The sequence below is a fragment of the Gadus chalcogrammus genome, chromosome 17 (genome assembly GCF_026213295.1).
Source record: "Gadus chalcogrammus isolate NIFS_2021 chromosome 17, NIFS_Gcha_1.0, whole genome shotgun sequence".
NCBI classification, from domain to species: domain Eukaryota; kingdom Metazoa; phylum Chordata; class Actinopteri; order Gadiformes; family Gadidae; genus Gadus; species Gadus chalcogrammus.
The window spans coordinates 13,947,622-13,962,622 of NC_079428.1; the positions used below are offsets into that span (position 1 = coordinate 13,947,622).

The 15,001-nt window shown below is 48.4% G+C and overlaps 1 protein-coding gene across 8 annotated transcripts in view; it reads left to right on the forward strand.

Moving 5' to 3' along the window:
- The window catches only part of intu (inturned planar cell polarity protein), a 21,503-nt gene continuing 6,502 nt past the window's right edge, over window positions 1–15,001 (forward strand). Inside the window, exons 1-10 of one of the 8 annotated variants that reach the window (XM_056575476.1) lie at window positions 1–1,074; window positions 2,847–3,424; window positions 4,850–4,935; window positions 9,017–9,241; window positions 11,594–11,712; window positions 12,852–12,941; window positions 13,233–13,310; window positions 13,709–13,913; window positions 14,191–14,385; window positions 14,904–14,966. In XM_056575476.1, the coding sequence (XP_056431451.1) occupies window positions 992–1,074; window positions 2,847–3,424; window positions 4,850–4,935; window positions 9,017–9,241; window positions 11,594–11,712; window positions 12,852–12,941; window positions 13,233–13,310; window positions 13,709–13,913; window positions 14,191–14,385; window positions 14,904–14,966 (1,722 nt within the window). In that variant the 5' untranslated portion in view covers window positions 1–991. The other 7 variants (XM_056575481.1, XM_056575475.1, XM_056575474.1 and 4 more) reach the window with 7 other exon arrangements.

A 15,001-nucleotide genomic window follows, 5' to 3' on the forward strand; every position in this document is an offset into this window, starting at 1 on the left:
TCCAGCTTGCCTAAAGCACAGGTAAGGTATAGGCGAATTACCACATTGCAAGTACACGCTTTAGAATAATTCAAATAGCATATTTTAATGTTAGAGTGGACGAGATTGCATTTTTAATATTATTAAACGACCCTAGTATCTTGATATCAGTCTCAGACGACAGTTAACGTCGTCTGAATATGATATAGCTGTAGCTTCGATTCAAGCCCCTAGAGGCTGCTCATGAGTTATTTGCATAGTAGGCCTACAGATTTTCCTATGTACCGATGGTTCCTCATGTATTTGTACAGATTTACATTCGTACATTAAGGGAGGAAGAGGCCCATATACCAGGAAAGCAGTAGAATGATGAGAGCAATGGTATATGATTTATTCTAATTAGTATGATTGAGAAAATAAACAAAAGTGTAGGTCACCCAATCCACAATGAAGAGATGTGGTAGCCTACTTCTAATTCGTGGATGTTGGAAAGTGGGAAAGTTAATTTAAAATCAGCTCTGTTTACAACCAACTAATTAAATACAAAGTCCGGAAAAATAGCTGCACCAAATATATTTATTATTATGCCATACGATAGTTAAATTATGTCTGTGTTATACAGCGACAGCGACAGTGTTGAAAGCACTGGGAAGCAGGAATATCCAGCCTACTACTAAAGTAGGCGGGCTGCTAGGGTTCGCCCACCTGCCAACAACCAAACAGCCTTTCAGTCAGAATGGAAGCATTGGTCTGGAGAAGTGCTCCGAAGAAAGTCTACCGAGCACTCTGTCTCTCTCTATCAGTCCTCCTCCAGGGTAACTACTACATGGACTATGTGGCAGAAATCGACGTGGGGAATTGGAATTTCCCAGCCAGGACTTAATCCGCGTTGTGAATAATATTATCCCATGTCTCAAGTCAAGACATTCGGGTCTCCTATTGGATTTTTATTGATTGGAATTATTTCGCAGAAATGTAGGTTGAATCTAACGAAGTCATGAAGTCTTAAATAATGTTCAACATTGCTATCGAAAGTGGACCTTTCTCGAAGAATTTAGAGGACTTCGACTCTATCCGCAGTGTTCTCCTATACAGGTAGGTACATGCATGTTATGGCACTCGTCGATACGAATCATCTTCATATGGTTGACCCAAAACATATATTGTTTCTGTTTGGTATTGAATACCAGAGGCTAGGGGAATTAAAGATGTGGAGATTGGAACACCTAAACGATGGATTACAAACTCGTCATTCTCTACCCCACAAGTAGTTTAAGACGTTTAAAACAATGAGACTTCCATAATTGTTGATACAATTAAGACCAATGCATTGTGCTTTGTTGACGTCTCCTTGCTGATAGCCAGTCGTGCTGCCCTCCCTCTACATTATTAAGGGCGATGAAACCGTGCGGGTGGCCCGATAAACCAGCCTGCCAGTGCATTGCACGTGCACGCACGGAGTTACTGACGGGCTCGCGCTAGAACGCGCTCGGAGTGCGTGGATACCTAAGCATCCATGTTGTCAGGGGCAACGCCAGGACTGGCCTATCACGTTGCGTATGTGTGCGTCACGTGGCCTGGCCACATCTATTACCCGTATGTGAAAACATGGCGCTAAAATATTGCCCATCTTCGTAAACTTCCCAAGTGATCAACTTGGCCCTGTATCGATGTGCGGCGCTATTGATTTGCGGCACTGCAGCGCGCCATCATGGCGTTTAGCCACGAAAGCGAAACGCAGCAGGGAGGACGACTCGAGCTAATCAATGAGATCGAAGGGGAGTCTACATCATCGAGTTACAACTCTGACTACTCCGTGTAAGTGACCTGATTCACTCCACCACTGTGTCTATACTCCTCTACTTACGATACCCTTCTCTTTACGTCTGCGTTTGCCAAAATGAAACGTTCCCAAGAACGCAATGAAAAAAAGTAATGTATGTTCCTGTCTTTTGCTCTATGTACAGACAGAGAGCGCCCGGCCACAGAGAATCTAGCTGCAATTTGGTAGTCCATGTATGATGTATGCAAACAGTAATCTTACATTTTTACTGTGTCTATGGAATTGCCAAATACGGTTGCCAAAATACAATGCTTTTTACCAATACAAGCATAGTGAATATGGACGCAATTTCCTTTGAAAATATGGAAACATCTGTATTAAAGACATGGATAAATACAATATAAGTTCAAATGTAACTAGCCTAGGCCACTGTGCATTTAAGGTAATGAGGTGCTTTGACCATGAAAACAAATAATCGGAAAGTTTTGAACTTTTATGATAACTAAGCGTGGAGTAGGTGTGCCTTTTTATTTTATGTTTAAAAGAGTCTGCCCAGCTCTGCACTCATCTCACCTCCTATCGTATATGTATTGTATTTGGATTTGTGTATTGCTGACTGTGTGTTCCTCATTTTTATGCCTTTTATGAACTTAGTTTTCACCCCGATTGCAGTTAAAAGCTAAGCAGAATAACCACTCTTTCCACTTTCTCCTTGTGCGTTTAATGGAGTTGGCATGTGTTTTCCATTTGAGGAGTTAACCCTTTTCAATAATAGTGTGTTTCCATTCTCAGTGAATTCATAGATGTGGTTTCCAAGTGGCTGGCCACAAGTTTGGCAAAAATTTATTTTAGGACGATCAAAAGAAGAAAAAACTATTTTTATGTTCTAGTTTTATGTGTTTTAATTTGTATTAAATCATACAAAACAAGGCTTTATGTCCCCCAAGCGGTTGGGTTTTTCCATGTTCTTGGTTTATTTGTAATGATTCATATTTGCCGTTGTAGAATATGCACAAACTCTTCAGTGAAACACTTCCTCATATCCCATGACACCGTCCAATCACGTCCCTCCGTTCCCCCCCAGCGACCTGGAGCCGGAATGGCTGGACAACGTCCAGAAGAACGGCGAGCTCTTCTACCTGGAGCTCAGCGAGGGGGAGGAGGAGGTCGCGCTGGCCCGCGCCCACGGCAACTGCGGCCTGTCCACCAATCACGTGCGTTTCAGCGACAAGGAGGCGGAGGTCATCACGGAGGCGGACCAGAAGCAGTGCTCTGATTCGCCGACGAAGGCGGAGCCTAAGCTGAAGAAGCTGGCCAGGCTCCTGCGGAGGAAACGATCCTCGAAGCGCAGAGGGCAGGAAAACGAGGCCAAAGACGGTGGCTCCCTCCCGGCCTCCATCTTGAAGACCCAGGCTGCGGCTCAGAGACAGGGGGGGGCTGTGCGGCAGGTGAAGGAGGTGTGCGTCTACGTCAACCCAAAGCGCCTCGCCCCCCTCCCCGATGGGGGAGGAGGCCTGCTGGCGTCCCTGCTGGGGCTGGTGCATCGCCCCTGCTCCGGCAGAGGCCCGGGTAACCCCGCGGCGGCAGGCGAAGGGGAAACGCTGACCGTACATGGGCTGGTTCCCAACAGCCCCGCCATCAGAGGAGGCCAGATATTAATAGGTAAGGTTTGGAGAAAGTACTTCCTCGTGTTCACTGATGACAGGATTGGGTGCTTTCATAGTGTAGTGCACAGGTAATGTATTTAACGACGAGCAAAAGGCCTCAAAGCATTCACAGCAAGCAGCCCTGCACTCAAGTGCTTTTTTTTTTATCCTGGCTAATGACTTGGGCAGTTGTTGCCAGCAGGTGTGTGTGTGTGTGTGTGTGTGTGTGTGTGTGTGTGTGTGTGTGTGTGTGTGTGTGTGTGTGTGTGTGTGTGTGTGTGTGTGTGTGTGTGTGTGTGTGTGTGTGTGTGTGTGTGTGTGTGAGACCACAAACTAGTACCTATTTTAACATGTGCAGACAATTACAGCAGTTAGCATTGTTGCAGAGACGGTAGGGAGGCAGAGATGGTAATCACTGGAGTACATTCCAGATGAAGCCCTTATTTGGGGGAATACAGACTAGACAGCATGGATGGATGGATTTGTCTATACTTATCCCCCCACCAGTTCAAATCAGCCAATAAGCCTGTGTTTGAAATGTGCATGGGAAATGTTTATTCGGCAAAAAGGTCTGACTGGTCAACAGATTCTCAATGGCTTCAACGTTGAAGGTTTTTTTAAATAAAAATTAAGAAATGTTTATTTCTGAAAAAAGGTCTGACTTGTCAACAGACTCTCAATGGCTTCAACGTTTAAAAAAAAATATTAAATGTGATTCCTACTCACCAGCCCACCCAGTAGATTGTACCAATGTGTACGTTGTTTTATCCATCATACATCTGGGAGGACATGCCCAAGCGTGAGGTAACTCTACGGTACATTTTAAATCGCTTGTTAATGGCCAAACACCACATCACACCTGGTGGTAAAATATCGGGGCCCTTTAATTCAGCCTCTGATCAGATGGGTTCTATGCTGGCTGAGTATTACGTTCCACTGGGTCAAGAAGGTGTGGATCATTAAAGGCAACTATCCTTAAAGCTCAGCTCGTGCAATTGTGGCTCAGCCCACTTTGTTTTGGTTTAAAGTGCATTTTGAATTGGTCTCATGGTTCTCCTGTATTATTTCGACCAGTGGACATTGCTCCAGGGCAAAACGCACAGGATTATGTCTATTATGTTCGATATCTATAGTGCATTTAACTTGGGCGGTGCAGACGTTAAAATGATTTGGATAAATTGTTCAGCATCATCTGCTGAGACTGGCAGCGAAAGCCGCAGCATCAGAAAAAGACATCAGCTACCAACCAGTGATGCTCTGATTAGAGACGCCACAATATCCAGACTCTTTCCCCTAATTTGTGTTCATTTGGGACGATAAAATAAAGTGCAGAATGCACGGAAACCATGAGACATGACGGAAACACTGTTGATTCAAAACTAAGTGAGGGGAGCCATAGTGTGAAGGATCCATGAGAGGGTCTCATGGATGGTGCTTCTAGGGGACGTGCTCGTGGCGGTGGACGACGTGGAGGTGACCACGGAGAGCATCGAGAGAGTCCTGTCCTGCATCCCCGGACCCACACAGGTAGGCTGGCTACAGCCCCCGCCCATGCACGCCCATACACATCCGTTTGTGCACGCCCCTATACATCCATGTGTACATACACGCCCACCCACACATCCATGTGTACACACCCACTGATACACATCCATGTGTACACACCCGTCATGTGATAAGGGTTTATGATCAGGAGAAAGTTAGTGCTGAAACTGGAAACAAACCATTTCACAACTAACTAATACAGTGCATTACGTTTTAAGCATTAAAACATACAGTATTAATGCATGCAATTGAAGACATGAGAACACGTGGGAGTTAGGTGTAGAAGGAGTTAATGTTTTAAATGGGCTTACTGGCTGTAAACGTGAGGAAGTGGTCGCTTGATATATTCTTTACTACCACATTATTCTATGTAAGGAACACCCCAGTTTGAAGTAGTTTGTTTAAAAAAGTGTACACTTTTACGTCATATCTATTGTGCATTTGTCTTGGGTGCTGCAGAGGTTAAGATGATTACGATAAATCGTTTAGCTTCGTCTGCTGAAAGCGGCAGTGAAGCAGCAGCATCAGCATCTCTACGCATCGGAAAAAGACATCAGCTCACCAACCAGTGATTCTCTGATTAGAGACGCCACAATATCCAGACTCTTTCCCCTAATTGATGTTCATTTGGGACAACAAAATAAAGTCAAGAATTTCTAAATGACCCTGTGGTCAGGTGAGACTGATGATGAGGATGTCGGTCGCTTGAATCACGTTTTGCGGAAGATGAACATGACATGTGAAGATGGATTGCTCATTTAAATCCAGGATATGAACTTAATTCCGCTCCATGGAAATTGGAGGTTAGGGTAAATTCGCACTGTTGAACTGATGAATCCAACTGCTGGGTCTTCCTTCTGGATTGACTAGCGGAGGAGTTGGCCTTCTCTCACTTTTTGGATGAGGCGTATATACTCTCGAATACTGTCCTGTTGCAACTGAGAAGGCAGTGATTTTGGAGTGTGAACGTGCTGCTATACTGTGTTTTTAATGGTCCAATCCCCACTACTACATCCATACCAGTACACGTGTGGTGTGGTGTGTGTGTCCTATACCAGGATTATCGTCCACCGCATTGAGCCTGGGTTTATTTCCATTGGTTTTACCTTGTATTTTTTATCCAATTTAGTTTTATGTGTCTGTTTCGTGTGTGTGTGTGTGTGTGTGTGTGTGTGTGCGTGTGTGTTCGTGCAGACGGGTGCCATATAGCTGACGTCAAGTGAGCGGAATTCTAGTAAGAGCCCTCACGGCGTCTCGCCACCACATCCTCGTTATATAAGAAGAAGAAGAAGAAGAAGAAGAAGAAGAAGAACGAATCACCAGCAGTTCGCTTGGCAGCGTTTTAGTTTTTCACTGTTTTCTTCCATTCAGAGGATTCGCTTATTTTTTTGCTGCCTCATGAGATTGAATGTCACGTCTGGTAGTGACGCTCCAAAGCAAAGTATTTTGGATCTGTGTACTTGAGATGAAGAGTCACTCACTCACTCACTCACTCACTCACTCACTCAGCCATTCTCTCACTCATGCACACACGCACACTCGCTGGCTGGCTTGCTCACTGACTCACACACTGTTGCTCAGTCACACACACACACACAAAAACACACACACACACACACACACACACACACACACACACACACACACACACACACACACACACACACACACACACACACACACACACACACACACACACACACACACACACACACGCGCGCGCGCTAAATCAGCATCTCAAGTACGAGGCCTAAGTCTGTCGACCACGCCTTCTTCCTAATAATAACCATCCTTTGAGTTGAGTGGTACGGCAAAGAGTGGCTGGTGGTCTGGGGTTCGGCGCCTGGGGGCAGAGGCTCATGAGCTGTGGTCCCTGCCGCTGACAGACCCACGGTGAAGTCTGGCAGCCATTTCTGGATCACAAAATTACAGAGAGAAATCTCTACTCTCTTTTCTTTTTAACTCTGAAGATATGTCTTTCCATCTATATTTGGTTGTCGACGGCTCCTTCATCGCTATTGGAGTAGTGTGTGTGTGTGTGTACATTTTTGGATTGCAAGAGCCCTTTCTACAATCCTTCAGAGCGTTGTTTTGTACTATTGCAGTGCCCGTTCAAATAGGGCCTTTCCAGAAGGTGCCGATCGCTCTGCCTCCCTTATTGCTGCTAGCAGCCTCATTCAAACAACTGCACTGGTTCCTCGGGGTCCTCAGCAACTCAGCCGCCCGTTGCAGTGCCTGTTCAGAATATGCCGATTGTTCCAGCTGTTTCTCGAACCGCTCATCCAAACAACTTCCCACTCAACGATCCATTTCTGGGGTGTGTGTGTGAAGTCGATCGAATGAACGGTTCGTCCAGAGACTCCTGTAAATTACTGTTGGAGAGTGATCGAGTGGACTACTGGCGATGAACCGCGGCATGTGTGGGGGCGTGGCCAACGTAGTAGAAGACGTGCTGGAGTCTCTCTCTGCAGAGGCCTGAAGCCCCGCCCCCTGCTGCTGCATAGAGCGCCTGTTTTGTTTTTGTTAAAATTGTATTCATTTTGAACGTGTAATGTGTACATATAAGTCGACAGTGCACATCCTCGCGTTCCCAGCTATAAACACGTTGGTGTGAATAGATTACACACACACACACACACACACACACACACACACACACACACACACACACACACACACACACACACACACACACACCGAGAGAGAGATGGTGTGCACAGGCATGGCTGGGTTATGATGGATAATGACCGTGAGAGAATGACAGAAGACTGGCTTCCTATTGTCCTGCTGACGTTTTTGAAGCCGGGGCTTGGCTCTGATTTAGGAAAACGCTCAAGCACGAACACACACTCACGCAATTTCCCCCACAGAAAGTCGTAATTCGGTCATAAAATCTTTAACCAGCCCAGTCTCTCTTACTCTCACTCGCTCTTAAACTGCTAAAAGGGGAGATTTACACACCCCAGGATTACTGCTGTCTCCTATCCCAAACGAGGAGGAGGAGGGGGAGGAGGAAGAGAGATTTTACTGGGTGTAGCGCTCCGCTCATTGTCTGGAATAGCGTGCCTTAATGGGCTCCTCTGCACATGCTGGCCGTTTACACGCTGCGCTCTACTGCCAGGTGCACTCACCCACAGACTCGCAGCCTGCCCAGACTGGGTGTTCCTCAGGGCCAGAACCTCAAGGGCCTCCATTCGCTCCAGAGCCGACGTGTTTTAAAGAGAAGGGGGGCGGAGGCCGTCGGCGCTGACACGGAGCCAGACACCGTCCTGCCTGTTCCTCTCCACTCCTCCAACCACCGCCGCGACGTTCACAGCTCTCTTCAGACTTTCTTTTTTACCTCTCTGTTGTTCTCCGCCCTCCTTCTGCGCTACACCCTCCTCGCTTTCCCTTTTGTTGCTCTCTGTTTTCTCCGCCTTAATTTCTGTTTTTCAAAGGAGCATCAAACCCCCCCTGAACCAGTCTTTAAAGGAAAGCTTTCAGGTTTGGGTTTTAAAAGCGGAGGCCTGAAGGCAGTGGACAGGACACACCTCCGCTACCATGTTCATTTTGACTATTTTTAGTATGTTTATTTAGTTTGCATTTTTATGCTTTATTATAGAGTGAGATAGAGGGGGGGACGTAGAGCCAAGGACCAGGGCCAGGAGTCGAACCCAGGTTTTGGGATTTGAAAGCGGAGACCTGAAAGTGGTGGACAGGACACGCCACTTTCAGGCCTCCACCTTCATGTTGTGCTTCTAAAAGGCGGAGGAGGACAGGTGTGTTGCCTCCAGGTGCAGGCACTGGATATGCTGTGGGGACAACGCACGCGCCGCGACGGCAGGCGTTCTCAAACACACACAAAATCAATCAAAGCCACGGGTCGCTGCTTTGTGTGGTGGAGGTGTTTACGGTTCAAAGTTGAAGTAATGCTTCACAGCATCAGCCAATCAGAGGTCATGCACGAAGTAGCGCGTGTTTAACCAAGAGATGGAATGAATCGAACGCAAGAGCAGTCAGATGGGTGGAACTAAACCTGTCCCCCATCTCCCCCCCACACTTTTCCCCCCCTGCCCCCCCCCAGGTGAGGCTGACCCTGGAGACGTCGGCCCCCGCCGAGGGGCCTCCGACGGTGGAGGAGACGGTGGCCCCCCCCCTGCCCCGAGCCAAGGCGCCCCCCCCCGTCAGCCAGCTGGTGCGCCTGCTGTGGGGGGAGGACACGGCGGAGCTCCAGATGGCCCTGGGCCACGTCCCCCACGTGGCCATGTACCTGTCCCTCCAGCTGGACTCGGAGACCCTGCAGGAGGAGGTGGGTGGTCCCCCGGTGGAGTCTGTTCACACACACACTGCCTTTCCTCAGCCCCGTTCCCCGGAACAGGGTTCGGTGTGCACGGTGTGCACGTGCGGGCGGCAGTGGCTCAGGAGGTAGCGGGGCTGGGCTGGTAATCGCATGGTCGCTAGTTCGATCCCCGAGTGTCGAGGTGTCCCTGAGCAAGGCAGCTCACCCTGACGAGCCGGCTGTCGCCTTGCAAAGTTGACTCCGCCGTCGGGGTTAGAATGTGTGCATGAATGGGTCAATATTGTAAAGCGACATATAAATGCAGTCCATTTACCATTTATCATTTACCACGTGCCGTACACAAGTTGTTTGGTGCCTCCGATTCTACAAACCGAGAATTGTCATGGGAGGACTGTCAGTGAGAGAGAAAGCAAAGGGAGAGGAGCATCATGGGGCCTGCGTGTTTTAAACCCAAAGCTGCCAACACGCCCTAATGTCATAGCAGATCACTGGCGACAAAACTACATTGGTCCTTTTTAAACTTCTCTCCACCCTTGTGTCCTGAAGGAAGAAACGCATTTGATGCTTCGTTGATACACTGCTACCCAAACTTTTATATCCACTTTGCGTGTCGGTTTTATGCATTCTTGTGGCCACGTTTGGAACGCTGAACTTTTGTTCTCTACAGTCTTGTGGAACGTACCCCAGACTCTGTAGCCTTTCTAGCGTCCCAAGGCATAGAGGATGGCCGCCAATCTCCGGCCTCTAAAACCAACCTTTTATTGAAATGATCGCAGAGACATGTGTTACATTAGTCTCTGACAGACTAAGTCGTCCTGCGTCCATTCCTTTCATTTCTGTGGCTGATTGACCGAAAAGAAAACTCAATTTCAGTTGTGTTTATGAAATCCCAAGCCTTGGGGTAATAACTCCCCGTCTCTCTTTCCACGTCTGTTTTCTGTCCGGTGTGGCCGTTAGACAAACAGGAGTCTGATCCATGTTTGTATAACTGCTGTTCTGGACGGTTGCCCACGGGCAAACCTAACCGAAACCACACAGAATGAGCATACGTAGTAACGGACATTGTCTATAAAGACGCTAACTTAATTTCTGGAAACAAGAAGGAACAGATAGGACTGTTCAGCCTGGAGGCCAAAAGTATGGGATTGAAGTATTTCGGGGGCTCTTATGCGTGGGCGTGTACAGTGTGTAAATATATATTTATCCTTCCCTAAGGGTGGGACTCAGTTGAAGAGGTCAGCTCTCTCTCGCTCTCTCTGGCTCTCTCTTTCTATTTGGCTCTTGCTCTGTTTAGTAGTAAAGTGCTCACCCAAGTGTGTGTGTGTGTGTGTGTGTGTGTGTGTGTGTGTGTGTGTGTGTGTGTGTGTGTGTGTGTGTGTGTGTGTGTGTGTGTGTGTGTGTGTGTGTGTGTGTGTGTGTGTGTGTGTGTGTGTGTCCTCCACACTCAGCAGGGAGCCAGCAGTGCACATTCTCCCTGGGGATCATATGTGTATGTGCGTTGACTCAAGTACAGGGTTGGTTGTTTTCGTTTGAGGGTTGCGCTCGGTGGCTCTGTGGCTGCAGTTTCCACGTTTTCTGGAAGCCTTCCTTTGCTCTCCCCTCCCCGGCTGGAGCAACGGATGGAGTCTGGCTTCTCCGGAACCGCATTAGTCTCTAAATGACAGTCTGGGGCCGCACGCCACGAAAGGGCTTTTGATTTGTTCTGAATGTCCTCCCCGTGATTGCAGGGTTGAGGCAACCGGAGAGCGTTGGCGGAGGTATTCTGGAGTTTAAACCGTCTTTCTGTAGTTTGGGGTTGTGGTACTTTTACCACAAACACCACGGTGCAGGAGTCAAAGGGGGTAGTAGGGTTGGTGTTCATGTGCCTGGCCTTGAAGGGGATTAAAACATGTTGGTGACCCCAAAGGTGAACCTCTTCCTCTTCAGGGTCGTGCTGTTATGTGGTATTTTATTCAGGTTGCCAAGGCAAGGTAAAGACTTTGACTCAATGGCACTTGCCTACCCTCATGCCAGCAACCTTTTAAGCCCCACTGCATGCTGGGAGGAATGCTAATACCGTGAACAATGAACCCAGCGCCTTTGGCGTCCGCTGTGTTTCAATGTGCAACTGTGTGACGTGGGATTGGAAAATTACTTTACACTTTCTTTGTGGTAGTGTCATTCACTTAGTTTTAAATAGTGTGTGTGTGTGTGTGTGTGTGTGTGTGTGTGTGTGTGTGTGTGTGTGTGTGTGTGTGTGTGTGTGTGTGTGTGTGTGTGTGTGTGTGTGTGTGTGTGTGTGTGTGTGTGTGTGTGCAGCAGGAGATCCTAACATCTTTGTGTCGTTGTTTTTATTCAGTTAAGTGTCTTGACTGTGTGCAGCAGGAGATCCTGTACCAGTACCCGGTGTCGGACGCCTCCAGCCAGCTGAAGGGGGTGCGGGGGGTCTTCCTCACGCTGTGTGACATGCTGGAGAACGTCACCGGGGGCCACATCGTCAGGTACCCCTCGTATCCCTATTACCTATTTAACAATAATTCACCAAAGACAAATAATTGTTTTAGTGTATACTACACGAGAACACTCCAAAAATATACAAGATAACACTTTTTGCCAGGATTTATTTGTTTTTATCAGCGTGACGAGACAGACATTTTGCGATGAAAACAATATCCCGAGTTTGAGATCCCAATCAGGAGATATTGCCCAATATCCCGAGATAGCGAACCAATCAAATTGCGCCATCCTAGAAGGTTCACGTGTAGCATATACTAAATCAATATATGTTAATATATTGACTCTTCAAAAGACTCAAGACTCAGCTGTTCAGAGTTCACCTAGACTCTGCAAAGCCACACCGTCACGCCTTCTTGTTGTACGTCCTGGCCCTTAATGTACGCATTTATTGTCTGTCTTTAGTTATAATACTTAGATATGCAGCGTCTTATCCTATCTATCTTTGTTGTATAGTACACGGTGCATGGGTTAACCTAGTGATAGTTAGTACTTTGCACGTGGTTCTATGACCATCCTTACTGCAGCGACAACAATATATTTTTTTTACTTTCTGATGACAAATCTACTTATTGTAAGTGACTTTGGATAAAAGCGTCTGCTAAATATCCTAAATGTGAATATAAGTCTATGAGACGCACAGTGCGTTCTGGGCTGGGGGGGTCCAATATGTAATGGGACCCAGGGAGACAGGTCAGAGTGAGACAAGGTATCAGTAAGTATGTCGTTCTTACCTGCAAAAGCAGGAATGGACCGAAGGCCCAGTGAGCTCTGGGCTTCTCCCCGGACCCCCTTAACAGGGGGGTCTCGGAGGAGGAACACAGGTGTCACTCAATATGGGTCGAGGCTAAACTAGTGACTCACATTGGTGGTTGCTGCTGCTTTGACACACAGAAATGAAACGCCTGCCCAATGTTAATGTTGGGGGGGGGGGGGGGGGGGGGCTACATCTGTGTGGAGCCGGTGTTGATGGCTCTGTGAAGAGGGCCCGTGGTCACTGGGTGTTTGTCTCCTCGCTCTTCCTCACCCCCTCCTCCTCCTCCTCCTCCTCCTCCTCCTCCTCCTCCTCCTCCTCCTCCTCCTCCTCCTCCTCCTCCTCCTCCTCCTCCTCCTCCTCCTCCTCCAGTTCATCTCTGCTGCTGGGGAGGCACCTGGTGCACGTGGGCTACTGGAAGGAAGGCAGCCGACTGCTGGTCCTGGGAATACCTGCCGAGAGGTACGCACACACACACACACACACACACACACACACACACACACACACACACACACACACACACACACACACACACACACACACACACACACACACACACACACACACACACACACACACACACACACACACACACACACACACACACCTCGCTCGACATGTGCGTCCTGCTCTCACTATGATCATGCCTGAACACGAGTCGCTATGGAGTCCCACACTCGCCAGCGCGGGGGGCTTTGACGGCGTTGACCCAGCGTGCGTGCCATGTGACCTTATCCCCCCCCCCCCCAGCGTGCCCCTGCTCTACCTGCAGACCGTGCTGGGCGGCGTGGTGCGGACCCTCCAGGTGATGTACGGCTCCTTGGACAGGTGGGTGGGCCTCGGCCCGGACCAATAGGGACGGAGCCTTACGTCCAGCTGTGTTCTGTGTTTGCTCAGTTCGGGTCACCGTGGTGCAGGCGGTAAAACAGTCGGTCCTTTTGGTGCACAGCTGCTTAAGACCGAAGAGTTAGCCTTCTTAGTATTGGACTATTAAAAGATCTGTGATATTAATTTGGCACCACAGAACAGCCTGTGTGTGTGTGTGTGTGTGTGTGTGTGTGTGTGTGTGTGTGTGTGTGTGTGTGTGTGTGTGTGTGTGTGTGTGTGTGTGTGTGTGTGTGTGTGTGTGTGTGTGTGTGTGTGTGTGTGTGTGTGTGTGATATATGTACACGAAAAGATTGTTTGCCTCAATGTGTGTGTGTGTGTGTGTGTCCCCCCCCCTCCAGTGCGTTCTGCCGTGCGGACCACGGCCCCCGTCTGGACCACTTCTTCTGCCTGTTCTTCCAGCAGCTCCTCCGGCCGTCCCGTCTGACAGCCGGCGGCCCCGGGGCCCCCCCGCCGCCGGCCCCCCAGACCCCCGATGCCCCGGGGAGCCTCTTCCTGGAGGGGCTCCCCGCGGTGCGATGGCTCAGCCTGCCCCCGGAGATCAAGGTGTGTGTGTGTGTGTGTGTGTGTGTGTGTGTGTGTGTGTGTGTGTGTGTGTGTGTGTGTGACATCATCGCTGTAGGTGTCATTACACTTGTCGTTTATCTAATAAATAAATAAGTAGCTTATTAAATAGATTTTCTCTAGTCCTTTTATCACAAGTCTCAAAGAGCTGCAGTTGGATTTAATTGATTTAATAAATTGTATTCATATAAATGACAGAATATGAATTTCTTCTACCGGTATGATACTACTATAAATGCGTGACACTCATGTTATCTAGACCTTAAGCGCCCCCTGGTGCCTCGGGGTGGGCCTTGAACACCCTGGGGGACTGTTGGTGGTGTGTGTGTGTCCACAGATGGAGGTGGACACTGTCCTCTCGGACTTTGAGTCGTCTGACTTTGGAGAGCTGGTGAGGAGCAGCAGCCTTTTTATAGAGCCGTCACACAAAGGTGTCGTCTTAGGACCAACACAGGTATCGTTTATAACACTAATGATGGGTCTGCTTCCTTAATGGTGACATGTTATACCACCAGGTGTGAGTGTGATTTGCCATTACAAGCCGTACAAGAAGATAGACCTCTTCTGACATCCCAAGTGGGCGCGTCCAGCTAGATGTGTGCTAGTCTACCAGCCTACCCAGTGGACTGTAGCAAACGTTGCTCATCTCTCCGTCACCCTCCGTCGCTGATTTTACAAGCTGACGGCTTGTAACGGCTAATCACACTCACACATATTGGTATAATGTGTCACCTTTAATGTATCCCGGAATACTAAACTAGTGTTAGATAAGTCTACTACCCGTACCTATGGTATGAGAAAGTAGCATGAGCAGCACCTGTGTTTGTGCTATGACTACACCTCTGTGAAAAAGGTGCATTTTAATCAGCAAACAAAGAGAACCGATAAACCTGCCCATTATTCACGTTCATTTTGACTTCCTGTCCATTCAACCCGCCCCCTCTCTCCCGTGCCTCCGCCCTGATTGGACAGTCAGAGGACTTCTTTGGCTTGAGGCGTCTCTACATGATTCTTGGTTCCTGTCTGTTCTACAAGGTAACCCCACACAAACCCACGACAAAAACACACAC